The sequence below is a fragment of the Geotrypetes seraphini genome, chromosome 2 (genome assembly GCF_902459505.1).
Source record: "Geotrypetes seraphini chromosome 2, aGeoSer1.1, whole genome shotgun sequence".
Lineage (NCBI taxonomy): Eukaryota > Metazoa > Chordata > Amphibia > Gymnophiona > Dermophiidae > Geotrypetes > Geotrypetes seraphini.
In genome coordinates this window covers 119154241-119173810 of record NC_047085.1, presented here as the reverse complement: position 1 = coordinate 119173810, position 19570 = coordinate 119154241, and the positions used below count along the sequence as shown (strand labels likewise).

At 44.1% G+C, this 19570-nt stretch overlaps 1 protein-coding gene across 2 annotated transcripts in view; it reads right to left on the bottom strand.

Annotated features, from left to right (window-relative positions):
* Positions 1-19570, bottom strand: part of TCEA1 (transcription elongation factor A1) — a 170768-nt gene that overhangs the window by 16531 nt on the left and 134667 nt on the right. For both annotated transcript variants that reach the window (XM_033933660.1, XM_033933659.1), the window contains exons 6-8: positions 18643-18699; positions 12999-13153; positions 4173-4319 (exon numbers count right to left, since the gene is read on the bottom strand). In XM_033933660.1, coding sequence (XP_033789551.1) covers positions 4173-4319; positions 12999-13153; positions 18643-18699 — 359 coding nt within the window. The remainder of the gene's footprint in view (positions 1-4172; positions 4320-12998; positions 13154-18642; positions 18700-19570) is intronic.

Sequence of the window (19570 nt, the reverse complement as noted above, 5' to 3'; positions counted from 1 at the left end):
TGACATGAACTGTGGAGGCCATGTGACCCAAGAGAATCATCATCTGCTTTGCAGAAATGGAGTGCTGGGACAGCACCTGCTGACAGAGCGATTGGAGGTTGTGAAGACGGTTGTCCGGCAAGAAGGCTCTCATCTGGACCGTGTCCAGTATCGCTCCAATGAATTGAAGTCTCCGCGTAGGAAGAAGGTGAGACTTGGGTATATTGATTTCGAACCCCAGGAGTTGGAGAAAAAAGATGGTCTGGTTGGTGGCCAGAAGAACAGTCTGAGATGAAATGGCCTTGATTAACCAGTCGTCCAGGTAGGGAAAAACCTGAAGGTGGTGGGAGCGCAGAAATGCTGCCACCACTACCAGACATTTGGTGAACACTCTTGGAGAGGAGGCAAGACCGAAGGGGAGCACTCTGTATTGGTAATGACAGTGATTGATCATGAAGCGCAGGTACTGTCTGGAGGCCGGATGAATTGGAATGTGAGTGTAGGCCTCTTTGAGATCGAGAGAGCATAGCCAGTCGTTGTGATCGAGGAGAGGATAAAGCGTAGCTAGAGATAGCATCTTGAATTTTTCTTTGACCAAACATTTGTTGAGATCTCGCAGATCTAGAATTGGTCTGAGGTCTCCTGTTTTCTTGGGGACTAGAAAATACCGGGAGTAGAACCCGTGCCCTCTTTGGTCCAGAGGAACTTCCTCTATGGCGTTCAGAAGCAGGAGGGACTGAACCTCCTGACAAAGGAGGGCAGATTGAGGAGTGTGCAAAGCAGACTCTTTTGGTAGACTTTGGCCCGGGAGGGTGTGAAAATTGAGAGAGTAGCCGTGGCGGATGATGTTGAGGACCCACTGGTCCGAAGTGATAACTTCCCACCGGCTGAGAAAGAAAGACAGACGTCCTCCTATCGGTTGAGGGAGGAGAGGAGAAGGTTGAACGCTGGCTATGCCCTCGAGGATCAAGTCAAAAGGGCTGAGTCGATTTTTGTGGAGGAGGCTGCTTAGCTGGTTGTTGCTGCTGAGGTCTAGGTGCTTGCCGCTGCTGTTGACGCTGCCTCCTAGGTTGCTGAGTGGAAGGCTGCAAGGGGCGAGCCACAAAACGCCGCTGATAGGCCGTTTGCTGTCTGAATGGCCGTGAAGGTGGAGGTTTCTTCTTGGTCTTAAGAAGGGTATCCCAGCGGGTTTCATGAGCCGAGAGCTTCTGGGTCGTTGAGTCCATAGAATCTCCAAACAGCTCATCCCCTAAACATGGGGCATTAGCCAACCGGTCTTGATGATTAACATCAAGCTCAGAGACTCTGAGCCAAGCCAAACGGCGCATGGCTACAGATATGGCTGTTGCTCTAGAGGTAAGCTCAAAAGTGTCATATATAGACCTTACCATGAATTTCCTGAGCTGGAAAAGAGCTGAAGAGCACTGATGGAAAGCCTCACGATTCCCCACAGGAAGGTACTGCTCAAAGGAAGCCATGGTGGTAAGGAGATGCTTTAAATAAAACGAAAAATGAAAAGCATAGTTACCAGAACGATTAGCAAGCATCGCATTCTGGTAAAGTCGCTTACCGAATTTATCCATGGCTTTACCCTCTCTGCCAGGAGGGACAGAGGCATAGACACTAGCTCCTAAGGACTTCTTGAGGGTGGATTCTACAAGAAGAGACTCATGAGAGAGCTGTGGTTTATCAAAACCAGGAATAGGGATTACTTTATAAAGGGAATCCAATTTGCGGGGAGCTCCCGGGATAGTAAGAGGAGTCTCCAGATTCTTGTAAAATGTCTCCCTCAGGATGTCATGTAAAGGGAGTTTCAAGAATTCCTTTGGAGGCTGGTCAAAATCAAGAGCGTCCAAAAAAGCTTTGGACTTTTTAGACTCAGCCTCCAAAGGAATGGAAAGAGATTCACACATATCTCTTAAAAAAGAAGAGAAAGAGGTGGAATCAGGTTTGGAGGAAATATCCTGCAGAACAGGCTCGTCTTCCTCTGATGAACACTCCCCTTCTGACTGAAGAGGTTCTTCAGAGTCGCCCCACAGATCAGGGTCTCGAACATGGGGACCACGGTCCCGAGACTCAGGGGTGGATGGATCTCGGTGTCGGGACTTCTGTACCGACTTACCCGACCTCACCGACGCGGTACCGGGCGATGTTATCGGTCGCACCGGAGCCGATGTCTGTACCGATTGGTGATGAGACCTGGGCTCCGGTGCGAGGACAGGCATCGATGCCGATGAGGCCAAGTGTACCGGTACCGAAGGAGTGGATGGTGATAATACGGACTGTTCCACGATCGGTACCGGTTGCTCAGTGGGGACCGATACCGGAGGGCTCGGTGTCAGGAGAGCTGGAAGGAGTTGTTTGAGCTGTTCCTTCAGCTGTACCTGCAAGATGGCCGCAATGCGATCATCAAGGGAGGGCACCGGTACCGCTTTTTTCTTCTGCGGTACCTGCGGTGCCGCTCGACGCCCCGGAGATGAGGAGCCCGATGTCGAGGGACTCACCTCAATAGGGGCGGAGCGCTTCCGCTGGCGCCTCACGGTCGGCAGGATTGGACTCTCTGCAATGGAGACCGGAGGACGTTCCAGCGGGGAAGGCTTCTTAGCCGGCTTACCTGCATGCTGCGACGCCGACGCGGTATCGCGTGGCGTCGATGAGGTGGGTGCCGACGAAACAGGTACCGAGACCGGCGCCGAAGACGCGGGGTCGGACATGTCGGTGCCGAAAAGCAGTCTTTGCTGTATCTCTCGATTTTTGAGAGTCCGCTTTTTCAAAGTGGCACAGCGGGTGCAGGTAGAGGCCTGTTGTTCCGGACCCAGACACTGAAGGCACCAGTTGTGCGGGTCTGTCAGGGAAATAGGCCGTGCACACCGCTGGCACTTCTTGAACCCAGGCTGGGGGGGCATGAACGTAAAAACGGCTTCTGCCAAATCGAAGGCCGAGGCCTCGATGATGGCAGTAGGCCCCGCCGGGTCAAATCAAGAAAACTCGACAAAAACAAAAGAAATCTTTTTTTTTTTTTTTTTAAAGAAAGAAAAAAGAAAGGGCAAAAAGAACCCGAAAAGTTTACGCGAGCGGGAAGGCGAATGAAAAAAATATTTCAACAGCCGTTGAAAATGCGACTTCTTAGCTCCGCGGAAACTAAGAAACTGAGGGACCGCGCGTCGGGGTCGGGCGGGAAGGCACTCGCGCATGCGCGGTGCGGTCTCTAGAACTTTCCAAGTTCTTAGAGTGCAATCACTCTAAAAGTGTCCGTACCGGGGCTCCGTCGGTGCCGTCACCCATCAGTCAAGAATATGCTGCCTGCTTGTCCTGGGATAATCCAAGTTACTGAGTGTGAGGGATTGTACAATGATCTTGCTAGTGTTCTTTGGTAAAGAAATTTCTTATTTTTCTTAGGTTTCGCATGGTGAAGAATGCCTTCTGTATGACTTTGTGTATCTGTGTCTGCATAGTGCAGCGTCTATCTAATTGTATTCCTAGAATTTTTAGAGTGCTCTGTATGGGATATTTGATTGTATTTACTTCCAATTCTGTTATAGATTGCTTTTGTTCCTTCTCTAGTAGTAGGAATTTGGTTTTCTCTGCATTCAGTTTCAATTTATGGTTCTTCATCCATTTTTCTACAGTTTCTAGTGTTGTTATCAGGTGTTCATTGGAGCTGGGGTCTTGTATGTCAAATGGGAGAATGATGGTTATGTCATCTGCGTAACTGAAAGATGTTATATTTAGGGCGTCTAGGGCAGTGCCTAAGGAAGCTATGAAGAGGTTGAATAGTATGGGCGATAGTGGGGATCCTTGTGGTATTCCGCAGGGGTTTGTCCATGGTTCAGATAAAATATCTTTTGACTTAACTCTATATGATCTTGTTTGAAGGAAGCCTTGGAACCAGTTGTGAAACAAATGCTTGGTTTATTTTAAAAGAAATGCAAACAAAAATATTAAAAGAAAACTAGGTACAAGAACCAAAGGAAAAAAAGACAACCAATCCAAGGAAAAGGTATAAGCTTGGAATCCAGAAATCAAGTATAAATTATTATATTTTTTAAATTAAAATACTGTTTCTTCAAAGCCCTTTTAACATTATTCTCTAGCTATGGGTAAGTGCTTGCTCAAAACAGGAACATGGATAATGGTAAGAAGTGTGGCTGGCCTGGTGCAGCAAGCGGGCCATGCATGGTATAATATCGTACCTGCGTGTAGGTGCAATTCTTCTTCTTGCACTTTCCACAGGTGAAGAGGTCAGTTTCTGTGCCGCCTGTCCTGGCCATCTGATGCTCTCGGATGGCTTCCTTGGTCAGATTTTTGCGCATCTCCTTAAGCTCATCACTTGCCATTTCCTGAAACATAAGGAGGTAGTTCAAGTGCTGTGACTGTATAAGTGGATGAGATGGGTTAACAATGGTAGAAAATATCCTATTATTGACACATGAATGCTCTTGGAGCTAACTACTGCTTCTTAACAACACATCAGATTACATATTCTGAGCTTTTCTGAGAGCCCTTAAAAGAGTCTACCTCATATTCAATATAAGGATATGCTGAAATACATTCCCATATTTCAACACAGCTGAAATACATTCAATACATTTTCATACTTCAACACAGCATTTTATTACTACAATACAACCCCTGAGTTGCTTGAACAAGATTGTTTATAAACATGTTAGTATTTGTTAAACAATTTTCAGTTAATTAAAGGAAAATTATTTTCTGTGTGCAAACATACACTACAACTAATCTGTGTAAAAAAAGACAAAAACAAAACAATATGGCTCTAACTTCCCAAGGCTGATCCTCACAGTATGAGCCTGGAGTACCTCAGAGACAACCAGGAGGAAAAACAGTAGCCAACATCACATGCATGTTTAGATATGGATACCGAATTCCTAAAAAAAACACACACAGCACCAGAGAGGAGGGGAGAGGGTGTGTGTGCTGGCAAAAATCCCAACAAAGATGGCTGTTTAAGTTATATTGTAAGCTCCTCTGAGCAGGGACCGTCTATTAACTATCAAAATGTACACACACACACAAAAAAAAAAAAGTATGTTTTTTCCTTATTGTTTTTTCTTGCATCAAGCTTTTTATCTTTGGGAGCAGAAATATCCCAGGTAATCACAACATCTTCATTTTCTATAGTTCTGTCAGGGTCATAATCCCAGTGGGGTATCTTTGTGGCACAACTGCTATCTAGAATGTTACATAGTAACATAACATAGTAACTTAGTAAATGACGGCAGATAAAGACCCGAATGGTCCACCCAGTCTGCCCAACCTGATTCAATTTAAATTTTTTCTTCTTAGCTATTTCTGAGCAAGAATCCAAAGCTCTACCCAGTACTGTGCTTGGGTTCCAACTGCTGAAATCGCAGTTAAATCCTACTCCAGCCCATCTAAACCCTCCCAGCCATTGAAGCCCTCTCCAGCCCATCCTCCCCCAAACGGCCGTATACAGACACAGACCGTGCAAGTCTGCCCAAAACTGGCCTTGGTTCAATATTTAATATTATTTTCTGATTCTAGATCCTCTGTATTCATCCCACGCTTCTTTGAACTCAGTCACCATTTTCCTCTCCACCACCTCTCTCGGGAGTGCATTCCAGGCATCCACCACCCTCTCTGTAAAGTAGAATTTCCTAACATTGCTCTTGAATCTACCACCCCTCAACCTCAAATTATGTCTCCTGGTTTTACCATTTTCCTTTCTCTGGAAAATATTTTATTCTACATTAATACCCTTCAAGTATTTGAACGTCTGAATCATATCTCCCCTGTCTCTCCTTTCCTCTAGGGTATATATATTCAGGACTTCCAGTCTCTCCTCATACGTTTTCTGGCACAAGCCTTCTATCATTTTTGTCGCCCTCCTCTGGACTGCTTCAAGTCTTCTTACGTCCTTCGCCAGATACGGTCTCCAAAACTTAACACAATACTCCAAGTGGGGTCTCACCAATGACCTGTACAGGGGCATCAACACCTTCTTCCTTCTACTGACTACGCCTCTCTTTATTCAGCCCAGCATCCTTCTGGCAGCAGCCACCGCCTTGTCACACTGTTTTTTCACCTTTAGATCTTCAGACACTATCACCCCAAGGTCCCTCTCCCCGTATGTGCATATCAGCTTCTCACCTCCCAGCATATATGGTTCCTTCAGATTATTAATACCCAAATGCATTACTCTGCATTTCTTTGCATTAAATTTTAGTTGCCAGGCATTAGACTATTCCTCTAATTTTTGCAGATCCTTTTTAATATTTTCCACTCCCTCTTCGGTGTCTACTCTGTTACAAATCTTGGTATCATCTGCAAAAAGGCACACTTGGTATCATCTGCAAAAAGGCACACTTTTCCTTCTAACCCTTCAGCAATGTCACTCACAAACGTATTGAACAGGATCGGCCCCAGCACCGAACCCTGAGGGACTCCACTACTCACCTTTCCGTCCTCCGAGCGACTTCTATTAACCACCACCTTCTGGCATCTGTCCAACAACCAGTTTCTAACCCAGTTCACCACTTTGGGTCCTAACTTCAGTCCTTCAAGTTTTGTTCAAGAGCCTCCTATGAGGAACCGTATCAAAGGCTTTGCTGAAATCTAAGTAAATTACATCTAGCATATGTCCTCTATCCAGCTCTCTGGTCACCCAATCAAAAAATTCAATCAGGTTCGTTTGGCACGATTTACCTTTTGTAAAACCATGTTACCTCGGATCCTGTAACCCATTAGATTCAAGGAAGTACACTATCCTTTCTTTCAGCAACACTTCCTTTATGTTTCCAACAACCGATGTGAGGCTCACCGGCCTGTAGTTTCCCGCTTCATCCTTGTGACCACTTTTGTGAATAGGGACCACATCCGCTCTCCTCCAATCTCCAGGAACCACTCCCATCTCCAGAGATTTATTGAACAAGTCTTTAATAGGACTCACCAGAACCTCTCTGAGCTTCCTTAGTATCCTGGGATGGATCCTGTCTGGTCCCATCGCTTTGTCCACCTTCAGTTTTTCAAATTGCTCATAAACACTCTCCTCTGTGAATGGCGCAGAATCTAGTCCATTTTCTCGTGTAACTTTGTCAGACAATCTTGGTCCTTCTCCAGGATTTTCTTACAAGTATTTGTTTAGCACATTTGCTTTTTCATTACTCTCTACATATTGGTTCCCAGCTTTTTTTAGTTTAGCAATTCCATTTTTCATCTTCCTCCTTTCACTAATATATCTGAAATAATTTTTGTCTCCCTTTTTTACATTTTTAGCCATTTGTTCTTCCACCTGTGCTTTCGCCAGACGTATCTCTCTCTTGGCTTCTTTCAGTTTCACCCTGTAGTCCGTTCTGCACTCCTTGGGTTTTTTATATTTCACGAACGCCAACTCTTTCGCCTTTATTTTCTCCACCACTAGTTTAGAGAACCATAGCGGCTTCCTTTTTCTCTTGTTTTTATTTATTTTCTTCACATAAAGGTCCATAGCCATTTTTATCGCTCTTTTCAGCTTAGACCACTGTCTTTCCACTTCTCTTATGTCCTCCCATCCTAACAGCTCTTTCTTCAGGTACTCTCCCATTTCATTAAAGTCCGTACGCTTGAAATCTAGGACTTTAAGTATCGTGCGGCCGCTCTCCACTTTAACCATTATATCAAACCAAACCGTTTGATGATCGCTACTTCCCAGATGTGCACCCACTTGAACATTAGAGATACTCTCTCCATTTGTGAGGACCAGATCCAATATTGCTTTTTCCCTCGTGGATTCCGTCACCATTTGTCTGAGCAGAGCCTTTTGAAAGGCATCCACAATCTCCCTACTTCTTTCCGATTCCGCAGACGGAACATTCCAGTCCGCATCCGTTAGGTTGAAATCTCCCAACAGCAGCACCTCCTCTTTCTTTCCAAACTTTTGGATATCCACAATCAGATCCTTATCAATTTGCTGCGATTGAGTCGGAGGTCTGTAGACTACACCCATGTAGATAGAAGTTCCATCTTCTCTTTTCAGAGCAATCCATATCGCTTCTTCCTCTCCCAAGGTCCCTTGCATTTCGGTCATTTGGATATTGATAGAAAGCTACTCCTCCACCTTCTTAACCATCTCTGTCCTTCCTAAAAAGATTATGTCTGTGATAGCGACAAGATCATGTCTGTGATAGCGACAATATCTAGATCTGCCTCTAACATCAGGGCTTGCAGATCATGAACTTTGTTGCTTAGACTGCGAGCATTTGTGGTCAGCGCTTTCCAGCTATTTTTCAGAGGTAATCTCCTTTTTCGTATAGATTTTTGTTTTGTTTCACTTTCCGTTGCAATTCTAAGAAATGAGTTGCTGATATTGTTCATATTGCAATCTTTACTACTATCACATCTTTTCTTTTGCCAGGGTGGTCTCTATAATTGTCCTTCATTCATACACCCCCCCCTTCTAGTTTAAATGCCTAGAAACATATTGTCTAAATTTCTCTGCAAGGTTTCTTTTTCCTGCTGTAGTAATATGTAGCCCATTAGTGCAATATAGCTTCTTGTCTATTCATGTATTTCCCCATCCTCCTATGTACCTAAAGCCTTCTTGATGACACCAGGCTTTGAGCCACCTATTAAAGTGTTTTTACTCTTTGCTCTCCCTTTCCATATTCAGGCAGTATTTCAGAAAAAGCTAAAGTCTTTAAAAAAGGTTTCAAGCTCTCACCAAGCTCCCGAAAAGCAGTTACTGAGGAGGCGACCTGCGAATCGGACAAAACAGATGGACAGGAGTTCAGCCTCCAGAGATTTACAAGAAGGAAGATTAGCAGAGGTAAGAAACCTAATTTTTCATTCTTGTACAATCCCTCTGAGGCTGAACTAGGGACATACCAAAGCAGTCCCAATTCTCAGGAGGGGCCCGATAAGCCCGCTGCCAGAACAGAAGCGCCAAAGGCCATATCACCCTTAGCCACCACATGAAGCCGGTGAAACTTGGTAAAGGTATGAAGTGAAGCCTACGTGGCCGCCCTATAAATCTCCTCAAGCAAGACCGCCAGAGACTCCGCCAACGAGGAAGTCATTCCTTTGGTAAAGTAAGCCTTCACCCCAAGGGGAGGCTTTTTCACCACCGCCACACAGGCAGCGGAAATGGCAGCATGTATTCAATGCGAGATGGTAGCCTTGGAAGCAGGCAGACCCGGGGCCCGCCAGGACAAAGAGATGGTATGATAGATGGAAATCGTTAGTGGCCTCCAGGTATCTCAAAAAGAGACACCGCACATCCAGAGACCGCAAAACATGGTCCTTAGACTTGGAACTCGAAGGAACAAAGGCGGGCAGCTGAACTTCCTGGTTGACATGGAATGAGGAAACCACTTTCGTAAAAAAGGAAGGCACTGTTCTCAAAATCACCGCAGAGTCTGTGATGCTAAGAAAAGGATCTCTGCATGACAGAGCCTGCAGCTCCAACACCCTCCATGCCGAAGTGACCACCACGAGGAAGATGGTCTTAATGGTAAGATCTTCAGAGAGATCCCATCCAGGAGTACATAGGGCAGATGAGCCAGAGAGCGAAGAACCAAATTCAGGTTCCATGTGGGGCAAGGCAGTCGCAAGGGAAGCCGCAGTCTCCCCGCCTCCTCAAGAATTGGACAAGTCCAGATGAGATGCCAGAGAACCCCTGAATGAAGAGGGACCTAAACATGAAAGTCCTGCAATCTGTACTTGGAGAGAAGAAACTGCCATACCTTTCCTGAGGCTAGCCTGAAGGCAGTCCAGAACATGGGCCACAGGCGGGACTAAAAGGTCCACCTGAACCCCCACACACCAAGCCTGCACATAGGCCGACACAGTTGATTTCTGCTTGCTCTGAAGAGTGTGGCGATGACCGCAGAAGAGTAAACCCTGGCTGTCAAGGCCACGCATTCAAGCGTCAGGCCGTAAGACCAAAGCGGTCCGGATCTTGACATGCAATCAGGCCCTGCGTGAGCAACCTCCGATGGCAAGGAAGACACAGACCCCTCTCTGCACTCAACTGCACTAGGTCTGCGTACCAGGGTCTTCTGAGCCAGTCCAGGGCCACAAGGATTACAGGATCCCTGTGAGAGGACACCCGGCGCAGAACAAGCCGTATCATGACCCACAGGGGAAAGACATACAAAAGTTCCCCTACGGGCCAAGGTTGAACCAGAGCATCGAGCCCTTCACTGCCGACCTCCCGCCGGTGGCTGAAGAACCTATCCACCTTCCAGTTCTCTGACGATGCCATCAGGTTGAAGGTGGAATGACTCTACCGGTGCACTATAGCCTCGAACGCCAGTCTAGACAGGGACCATTCTCCCAGGTCCATAGTCTGACGACTGAGGAAGACTGCCTGTACATTGTCTACGCCAGCCACATGAACCGCGGACAAAGCCCAGGCAAAGAGCATTCGAGCCTCCAAACCCAGCAGAGGACTCCTTGTGCCTCCCTGATGGTTGACATAGTCAACAACCGTCATATTGTCCGAGAGCACACGTACAGCCTTCCGGTGGAGACTCTCTTGAAATATTAGCAGAACCAGCAGGATCGCTCGCAGTTCAAGGTTGATTGATCGACTATCTGCTCTCCAGCGCAGTCCACCGGCCTTGAACCGGCACAGACTTGCAAACAGCTCCCCAACCAGAGAGAATCGCGTCCGTAGTTAAGAGTCACCCAGTCCAGGACTCGCAGAGGGAGCTCTCTAGTCAGAGTAACCGGGTTCAACCACCAAAGCATACTGCTGAGCGCAGCTGCCAACCAAGGCAACTTCACCCCCAGGGCATCCTGCTGAGGATTCCACCGAGTCAGAAGGAACAACTGAAGAGGACATAGGTGAGCTCTTGCCCAAGGAATCACATTTATGGTTGCCACAATGAGGCAGATACTGCCAGGCCATCGGGGCTGAAACGCCAACATGTCCCGAATTGTACTCCGATGCTTGAGCTGCCGGGATTCCGGCAGGAACACCTGATTCCTACCTATGTGGAACTGGACTCCCAGGTTACTCCAAGTCCTGCGCTGGCTCGAGGTGACTCTTCTTGAGATTGATCACCCATTCAAGACTCTCCAGCAAAATGACCACCTGGCAAACCACCAAGCGGTCTTCCTCCAGTGAGGGAGCTCTGATCAGCCAGTCATCGAGGTATGGATGTACGAGCACACCCAGCGAATGCAGATGGTCAGCCACCACCACCATGACTTTGGTGAATGATCTGGGTGCCGATACCAACCCAAAGGGAAGCGCCGCAAACTGGAAGTGTCTCCCGAGAACATGAAACCTCAGGAACCTCCGATGATCTGGAACTATCAGGATGTGGAAGTTCGCTTACGTGAGATCTAAGGAAGCCAAAAGCTCCCCGGGTGCCACTGCCACCATGACTGAACATACCGTTTCCATCCGGAAACACGGAACTTGCAGGAAGGCGTTCACCGCCTTCAGGTCCAGAATAGGTCTGCAATCATCAGAGTCTTTCTTTGGCACGATGAAGTAAATCGAGTATCTCCCAGAGCCCAAGTCTCCCCTTGGGACTGGCTCTATAGCCACCAGATCCAGCAACCTGCACACTGTAGCTCGCACCTTGCTGGCTCTGTCCAGATTTCTAATGGGAGAGGACAGGAAGAAGTCCGGCGGAGGCCAGAAAAACTAGTCAAAAGTTCTACCCTGAGCACCTCGAGAGTGTGTCCGCCAAATTATTCACCCCGGACAACAGTAAGTCGATGTCCTGAAGGACAACCTCCTCAGGATCCTGATGGAGGTTGGTATGAAAAGCCTGGGCTACAAAGGAAGTGGCTGTCACAACTCGCACTCCCTCCACAGCGGAATCACAGAGACACTTCAGAACAAAATCCACTCTTGTATCCTGAACATCCTTCAGGACAACCCCTCCATCCAAGGGCAAACAGGTATGTTTAGTAATTTGTGCCATAGCCAAATCCACCTTCGGCAGGACTAAGCGCTTGGAAAACTCAGATGCCATGGGATACAACTTAGCCATGGCCCTAGGGCACTTCAGGGGACTCTCCGGGGCCTCCCAGACCTCTAAGAGCATTTACGCCAAATGGTCCGGAAATGCAGCGGATAGCGGGGGCTTAGAACTCATGACTGAACACTCAGCCTGAACTGCTGAGTCTGAATCCAGTTTCAACAGTGACTCTGAAATAAGACCGGGAAGGCGGCTACACTTGAAGAGCCTGCGCACTGCCTGATCCTCCTCAAGGATGTGAAACTCACTGGTTTGGGAATCCCCCAGATCCGCTAAGTTAGCCACGTCCACCGACCCTGCCAAGAAACCATGCAACAGCAAAGGCTTAGAAACTGACGCAGGAACAGACGCAATGGCAGGGAGCTGCCACCTGCTTTCTGGTGCTCCAGCAAAGGAACAAATGGACATGCTGGAATCCAAATGATGAACAGACTGCAGTACCAGAGTCTGAGTGGGAGAGATAGGCATAGCCTTTTTTCTCATGAAAGCCTGGTACATCATATCCACAAATTCCAGCGAAAAATAGTCACCATTCTGCGGGACTCCGATTTGGAATGTTTAGAAGATTTATGAGCCTTTTCCACGGAATTGTGCTTACGTTTCACCCAATTTAGGCGTCCTGAACGCCAGAATCATGTCTCCGGCGGAATCAGAGGAAAGCAGGGCCTCTCCGGAGGAGGGTAGTGTGGAATCCACGCACGGTTCACATCCCTCATGGGCAGCAGCGCATGTGATGCACGGCTGCAAATCCGCCAGCCAACTGCCGCATTTACGGCATGAATCCATGCCATCCTGTCCTGAGGAAGCCATATATGAAGGTTGTGGGACCTTTCCTACAGTCTTGGCTACAGAAATAATGCCTGCAATAAAAAAGTTTTTAAAAAATATTTATTCAATGACCAAGACTGTACACAGACATGGGAAAGAGCATCATGATCAAAATCTCTGGCCAGGGTAGTTGCCAACCAAGTTCTGGATTGTACTGGGAACTCATTTTCCTAGCAATTTTAGTTTAATAATTGTAGTAAGTCAAAAGATACATGCAATGGCATTCTTGCTTACCTCGGCTGTCATCCTGGCAAACACATCAGGAGCTATATTTCCACAAAGCAGACTTCGCCTTAGATTAGGGTTCTTTGTGTCCTTAAGATTTGATATTCTGCTTCGCACCCTGTTCTTGTACTTCATGTCTGTGTTTTTGAACTCTTGAAATATAGGTAGAAAGGAATTAAGGAAACCAATGTTCATGAGGTACATGCACTAGCTAATAGATTATACTGTAACTAAATCACTTCAGAATGCTGAATTAATTACAAAATCTTAAAGAGCGACTAATACTTGCCTTTTTCTCTTTTTTTCTAAGGGGGCATATTTAGGATTGTAAAGATCAGCATTTACACAGTTTGCTATTTTAAGTCATATACAAAGAAAAACATTTTTATTTCCCTTTCATGGTCCATTTTTTTAACAACTACATGCCTACATATGATTTTTAGTCACAAAGGCATAAAGAATGGATAGTCTATTTTTGTGAGTTGTATGATGCATGGTGATACCTTAGAACCCTATCCATATTAGTTAGTTGCTTCATCAGAATCATGATCTGGTCAACCTTACTATTGTTTCTCTTAGGGCTGTTCGTCCTTATTATAAAAAGAAAAATCTAACTTGAATATTATGGATCGTGCTAATTACTGACCAGTGTCAAACCTACCCACGCTAAGAAATGTTACTAGGCTTGATTTGGTTTGTCCTAGTATGGCAATTCTTATAAATGGCTTGGGGAAATCCACTGCTTATTCCTAGGAAAAGCAGCATAAAATCTGTTTTACTACTTGGGATCTAGCTAGGTACTTGGGACTGGGTTGGCCACAGGATTCTGGGCTTGATGGACCTTTGGTCTGTCCCAGTATGGCAATTCTTATGTTCTAATGTGCACCATTGCAATTGCTTCATTTTATTAATGAGGCTTAGTTGAGATTTTACTGATTTCCCTTGTTAATTCTTTGTGCCATGATTTGAATAGGCAAATGTCTAGAATTTGGTTTTGATATTGCTTCTATGCTTGAAGTGATTAATCATGATCTATTACTCATATGGCTGTGTGCATTTGGAATTCAAGATGGTGTTCTTTAACTGGTTTGCCTCCTATTTCTATAACTATAAATAGAAGGTCATATAAGGCAATTCCATTTCTTCCTGGTTATTGTTGAGCTTAGGAGTGCCCCAAGGTTTGATCTCAGATACAGTTCTGTTCGTATCTTCTTTGCATCATATGTATATGTGCAATTCTTGTCACCATATCTCAAAAATGATACTGTGGAATTGGAACAGGTTCAAAGAAGGGCACCAAAATGCTAAAGGGGATGGAATGCCCCTCAAGAGAAAAGGATAGAGAAATTAGGGCTCTTCAGCTTAGAAAAAAGACAGATGAGGGGGGATATGACAGAGATCTACAAAACTCTGAATGATGTAGAACAGGTAAAAGTGAATTGATTTGTTACTCTTTCAAAAAGTACAAAGACAAAGAGAAACTCAATGAAGATCTCATGGTAATATTTTTAAAACAAATAGGAGGAAATATTTTTCCCTTAATGGAAAGTAAGCTCTAGAACTCATTGCCAGAGAATGTGTGGTTATAGAGGTTAGCATATCTGGGTTTAAAAAAAGATTTGGACAAGTTCCTGGAAGAAAAGTCCATGGGGGAAGCTACTTCTTGCCTTGAGATTGGTAGCAAGCAATCTTGCTACTATTATTACTACTACTATTTCTAGAGCGCTACCAGACATACATAGCACTATACAGAATCAATTTAGGATTCTGCCTGGGGAAAGACCTGGGACATGACACTTACTACCTCTCTCTCAACAATTGTTCCTTTAAAAAAGATCATGGATCATTCACATAAGCAACCTTGGTCCAATATTGGCTGTCTTTTTAAAAAACGACTCAGGACTTTGGAATGCAAATGGCGTAAAACTAAGACAAGTACTGATTTAGAGACCTCTAAGGTTTGTCATTCTCAATATCATCATACTTTGAAAGTAGTTTGACAAAAGCATTACTCAATAAACAACGCATCAAATAGACTTAAGCAATTATTTCAATAGTTAATCACTTATCAAATTTAAATGTTACCTCCCTCTCATAGTTCATCCACTTTGTCAGCTCAAATATTCTCACTGTCAGTGAGATTTTCAGTTCTTAGGTCTTCATTCCAATATCCACTCCACTCTTTCTGGTTTACCTACTATTCCTACTGACCTTTGCCTGCATCACCTCATAGCCAAAGTTTTCAGTTCCCACACTCACAGCTTTTGATAAGATTTTGTCATCAATTAAAAAACCAAACAAACATGTTCTCTGGATCCAGTTCTTTCCCACTGGCTTTTGATTCCTAAACCTGGTCTCGGTCTATTATCTAGAGAGATGATTTTGAAACACCTGAGGAATGAAAGAAAACTATTGTCTATTCTATCCTAAAAAAAATCGTACACTATGTCTCATGTCAAACCTATCATTTCTGTCTAAACTCTTAGAGAAATTTGTCTTTCAACAAATGAATCAACATGTCAAATCATCTAACTTCTTACATCTATCTCAATCTGGGTTTTGTAAGTTTGCTTCCACTGAGACAATTACCATTGATCAGGGTAAGGCAATTCTCTTATTTATCTTGAGCTTAGTGCTGCTCTTGATCTTGCCCTGGATCGGTGGCATGGAATGTTGCTACTCCTTGGGTTTTGGCTAGGTACTAGGGACCTGGATTGGCTACCATGAGAACCATTGGTCTGATCCAGTAAGGCAATTCTTATGTTATCTTGTCAGCCATTTGCTTCTACTTTCCAGACTAGCATCATTAGGGATCTCAGGAATTGTCCTGAGATGGTTCACCACCTTTCTCAGCAACAGATCATTTGCAAATTATTTTTCTTCTTCAATATTTGCATCATGTTCTCTATGCTGTAAAGTTCAAGGTTCTGTCCTTTCACCACTTTTGTTCACCATCTTTTCAAGTCCCCTGCCACTGCTTATTCAAGATCATCATGTAAAATGCTATATATATGCAGACATTTTATTGGTTTCAATACATGATCCCTCTAGTCCCATCCTGTGCTCACTGCAGATAGGTCTAGATTCCATTGATAACTGGCTAACTCATAATAGCTTAGTTCTTAATCCTGTAAAGTCCTCTGGTCTCTGGTGTTGCTTCTTCTGTGGTTCCTTTACTGCGTTCTTCTCCAATCAAATTAACTGACACTATGAGGTATCTTGGAATTCTTTTCAACAATGCTCTTACCTTTAATGCTCAAATTTCAGTTGTAACTAAACCAGGTTTCTATTCTTTAAGACTTATTTGTTTGATCTGACCATATTTATACAGTTCCTCCTTCACAACTCTCTATGCCTTAGTCAGCTCTAAAATGGACTATTGCAATGTCATTTATGCAAGCCCTATCATACGGCAGCCATGGCTTATCTGACTGCCTCAGTCTGGGGCTCCAACATATAAGAACATAAGAATAGCCTTACTGGGTCAAACCAATGGTCTATCTAACCCAGTATCCCATCTTCACGGTGGTCAATCTAGATCTCAAGTACCTGGCAAAAAAAACCAGTAGCAACATTCTAGATCCAGGGCAAACAGTGGCTTCCCCCATTTCTGTCTCAACAGCAGATTATGGACCACTCTTACCACATCCTTTGGCAATGCATTCCAGAGTTTAACTATTCTGAGTGAAAAAATATTTCCTCCTATTGGTTTTAAAACCATGGTTCCCAACTCTGTCCTGGAGAACCACTAGCCAAGTCAGGTTTTCAGAGCAGCCCTAATGAATATGCATGGGGCAGATTTGCATGCCTCTCATCTCCAATATAAGCAAATCTCTCTCATGCATATTTCATTAGGGCTGATGGTTCTTCACGACAGGGTCACTCTGTAACTTTGAGTGTCCCCTAGTTTTTGTAATTTCTAGAGTAAAAAAATTAATCCACTTGTACCCATTCTACATCACTCAGGATTTTGTAGACTTCAATCATATCTCCCCTCAGCCATTTCTTTTCCAAGCTGAAGAGCCCTAATCTCTTCAGTCTTTCCTCATACAAGAGGAGTTTTTCTAGTTCTGCTATATCTTTTTTGAGATAAGGCAACCAGAATTGAACACAGTACTCAAGGGGAGGTTGCACCATGGAGCGATATAGAAGCATTATAACATTCTTAGTCTTGTTTACCATCCCTTTTCTAATAATTCCTAGCATCTTCTTTGCTTTTTTGGAAGCCATCGCACATTAGGTGAAAGTTTTAGCATATTGTCTACAATGACACCCACATCTTTTTCTTAGGCACTGACCCCCAAGATGAACCCTAGCATCCCTCTCTTTGAGTGCATCAAGAGGGAAATTCCCAACTTAGTTCTTTACAAAAGCATTAACCAAAGATCAAAGGGCAAAAAGCTGGCCAGTCCTATTGATTTAAAAATTTATTTTGAGTGTATGGGCTGCTGAAGCAAACACTTTAGGAAAGCCTTGGAGCTGAAGGGGGAGCCCATATGGAATACACCCACAGTGTGAATGGGCAAAAGGAGTGGGGAGATGGGAACTTGCACCCCTTGAGAATGGCCCTGCAGGACCACACAGTGACACTAAGAAGCGTGACCAGAGGCTGTGGACCTAAGCTGCGAGCTCAACCAGATACGGTTCTGTGATTGTGACCTGGGAGCTGCTGTTAGGCTCAACCACAGTGTGGCTGTGGTCAGCAGAATGAGTAGCTAGGCCAGGGACAGGAGCACCTGCTGAAGATAGAGAAAAATATTGGATTGCTCCAGGAAGCACTTCTGCATATGCTGGTGATGTGACTGGCAGAGTTCAGTTTTTTCTACCTCCACCTACTGGTAGGAAGGAATAATACTCATTTGTGCAGAATGGTGGAGCTGATGCTAAAAAACCATTAACACAAATATGCTGAAACATTTTATACGAAAAAGGATTTTTCATCTTAAGTTTTCTTTTAGTCTTTAAAAATAAACACCTAGGACATCTCATTGCTAATATAAACCAAATTTTTGTTAAATCTTTAACTATGCTTGTACACAATTCTTACACAAAAGAATGAGATGAAAAACACCACAGAGGAAAACAATTCATTGCAGGATAAGCTGCAGGAATAGTTCTCTAGACTTACAAAGCTATAAAATCATACTTATATCCTAACTAATTATTTGAACCACTAAAACCCAGCAACCCTATAAATAAGCACTAGAGCACAGCATAATACAAAAACAGGCCAGTCTCAGACATTTAACCAGCAAAGCACATTTGATTCATTTTCATGACCCTTGCCTTTTCTTACTTAAATTGCAGGCTAACCTGCAATATCAGACAAATCTGCAATAAATCTAGGCAGAAGGAAATGCAGTTTAATCTAAAACCACTGTACGGTTCTAGCATCACTGAAGCAGATCAATATTTTTAAATAACAAGCGTAACATACTTCATGCAACAGCAGATACATCCTTCTAATGAGTAAGGATCTGTGATCAGTGATCTTCCCCCATCATTACTGAACTAGGAGTCTGCATGCCTATGCACCCTTGCTAGATTTATATGGAACCAAGCAGCATCTAGCACACACAACTAAACCTCAGAAGTCAAGAGGAAAATTAACTCCTTGCATCAATATGTTCAGCTTTGAAAGAGTGAAGGATATCTTCTTCAATCTGTGCACCCAATTCTTCATCATCAGCACCAATGGTAATGTAATCATCTGCAGAAAGAAAAAAAACCCACACAAAACATAAATACTTCAGCTTTGCTTAATGAGCCACATTATTTGCTCATAAACAACTGAGAATCAGCTTCTACCTCTGCCTGACCCACATTTACAATACTTTCAGCATACCACAGCAGGAGCATCATAAGGGCATTAAGAAATCAACACCCAAGAAAGAGAGAATCCTGAAACCTGAAGCTATATGATAAACTGGACTTACAACTCTATAATCTACAATTAGTCAAGATCCTAGAATAATTGGAAGTTTCAGTCTCTCTCAACAGCATATAATTTATTCGTACATAGTATCTAAAAAGAGAACATTACAACAAAACCAGAGGAGGATATGTGTGCATAATGCAATTTGCTTTCTGCTTTTATATATGACATCTCTTACCATTATAAAATCAGCCTCTCACAGCACCTATTTTTTTCATACCATTATAAAGTCATATAAATGTGCGATTCATTCAAAAATTATTTTCCCTGGTTGTGAACCCTCCATGATCTTAAACTTCATGCGGTATTTTCAGTAGTACACCTCACTATTATTGTATGATTATACATTTCAGACTGCCCAAACTGAGCTGATAAGTACCAAACACAAAAGGGCTCAATTCTAGATAGGTCGCTTAAAAAAACAGCACCTAGTACGGCGCCAAGCACAATTCTATAAAGGTTAAGAACACTGTATAGAATCACGCTTAGGTATCAATAGGTTAGGTGTGCCGATATAGGTGCCTAACTTTAGGTGGACTATATAGATTTTGCCAGAAAGTGCCCACATATACTGTATTTGACATTTTACCTTGTTACACAGATATAATTATGGACATACACTTATATGGCATTAGATGGCATGTAA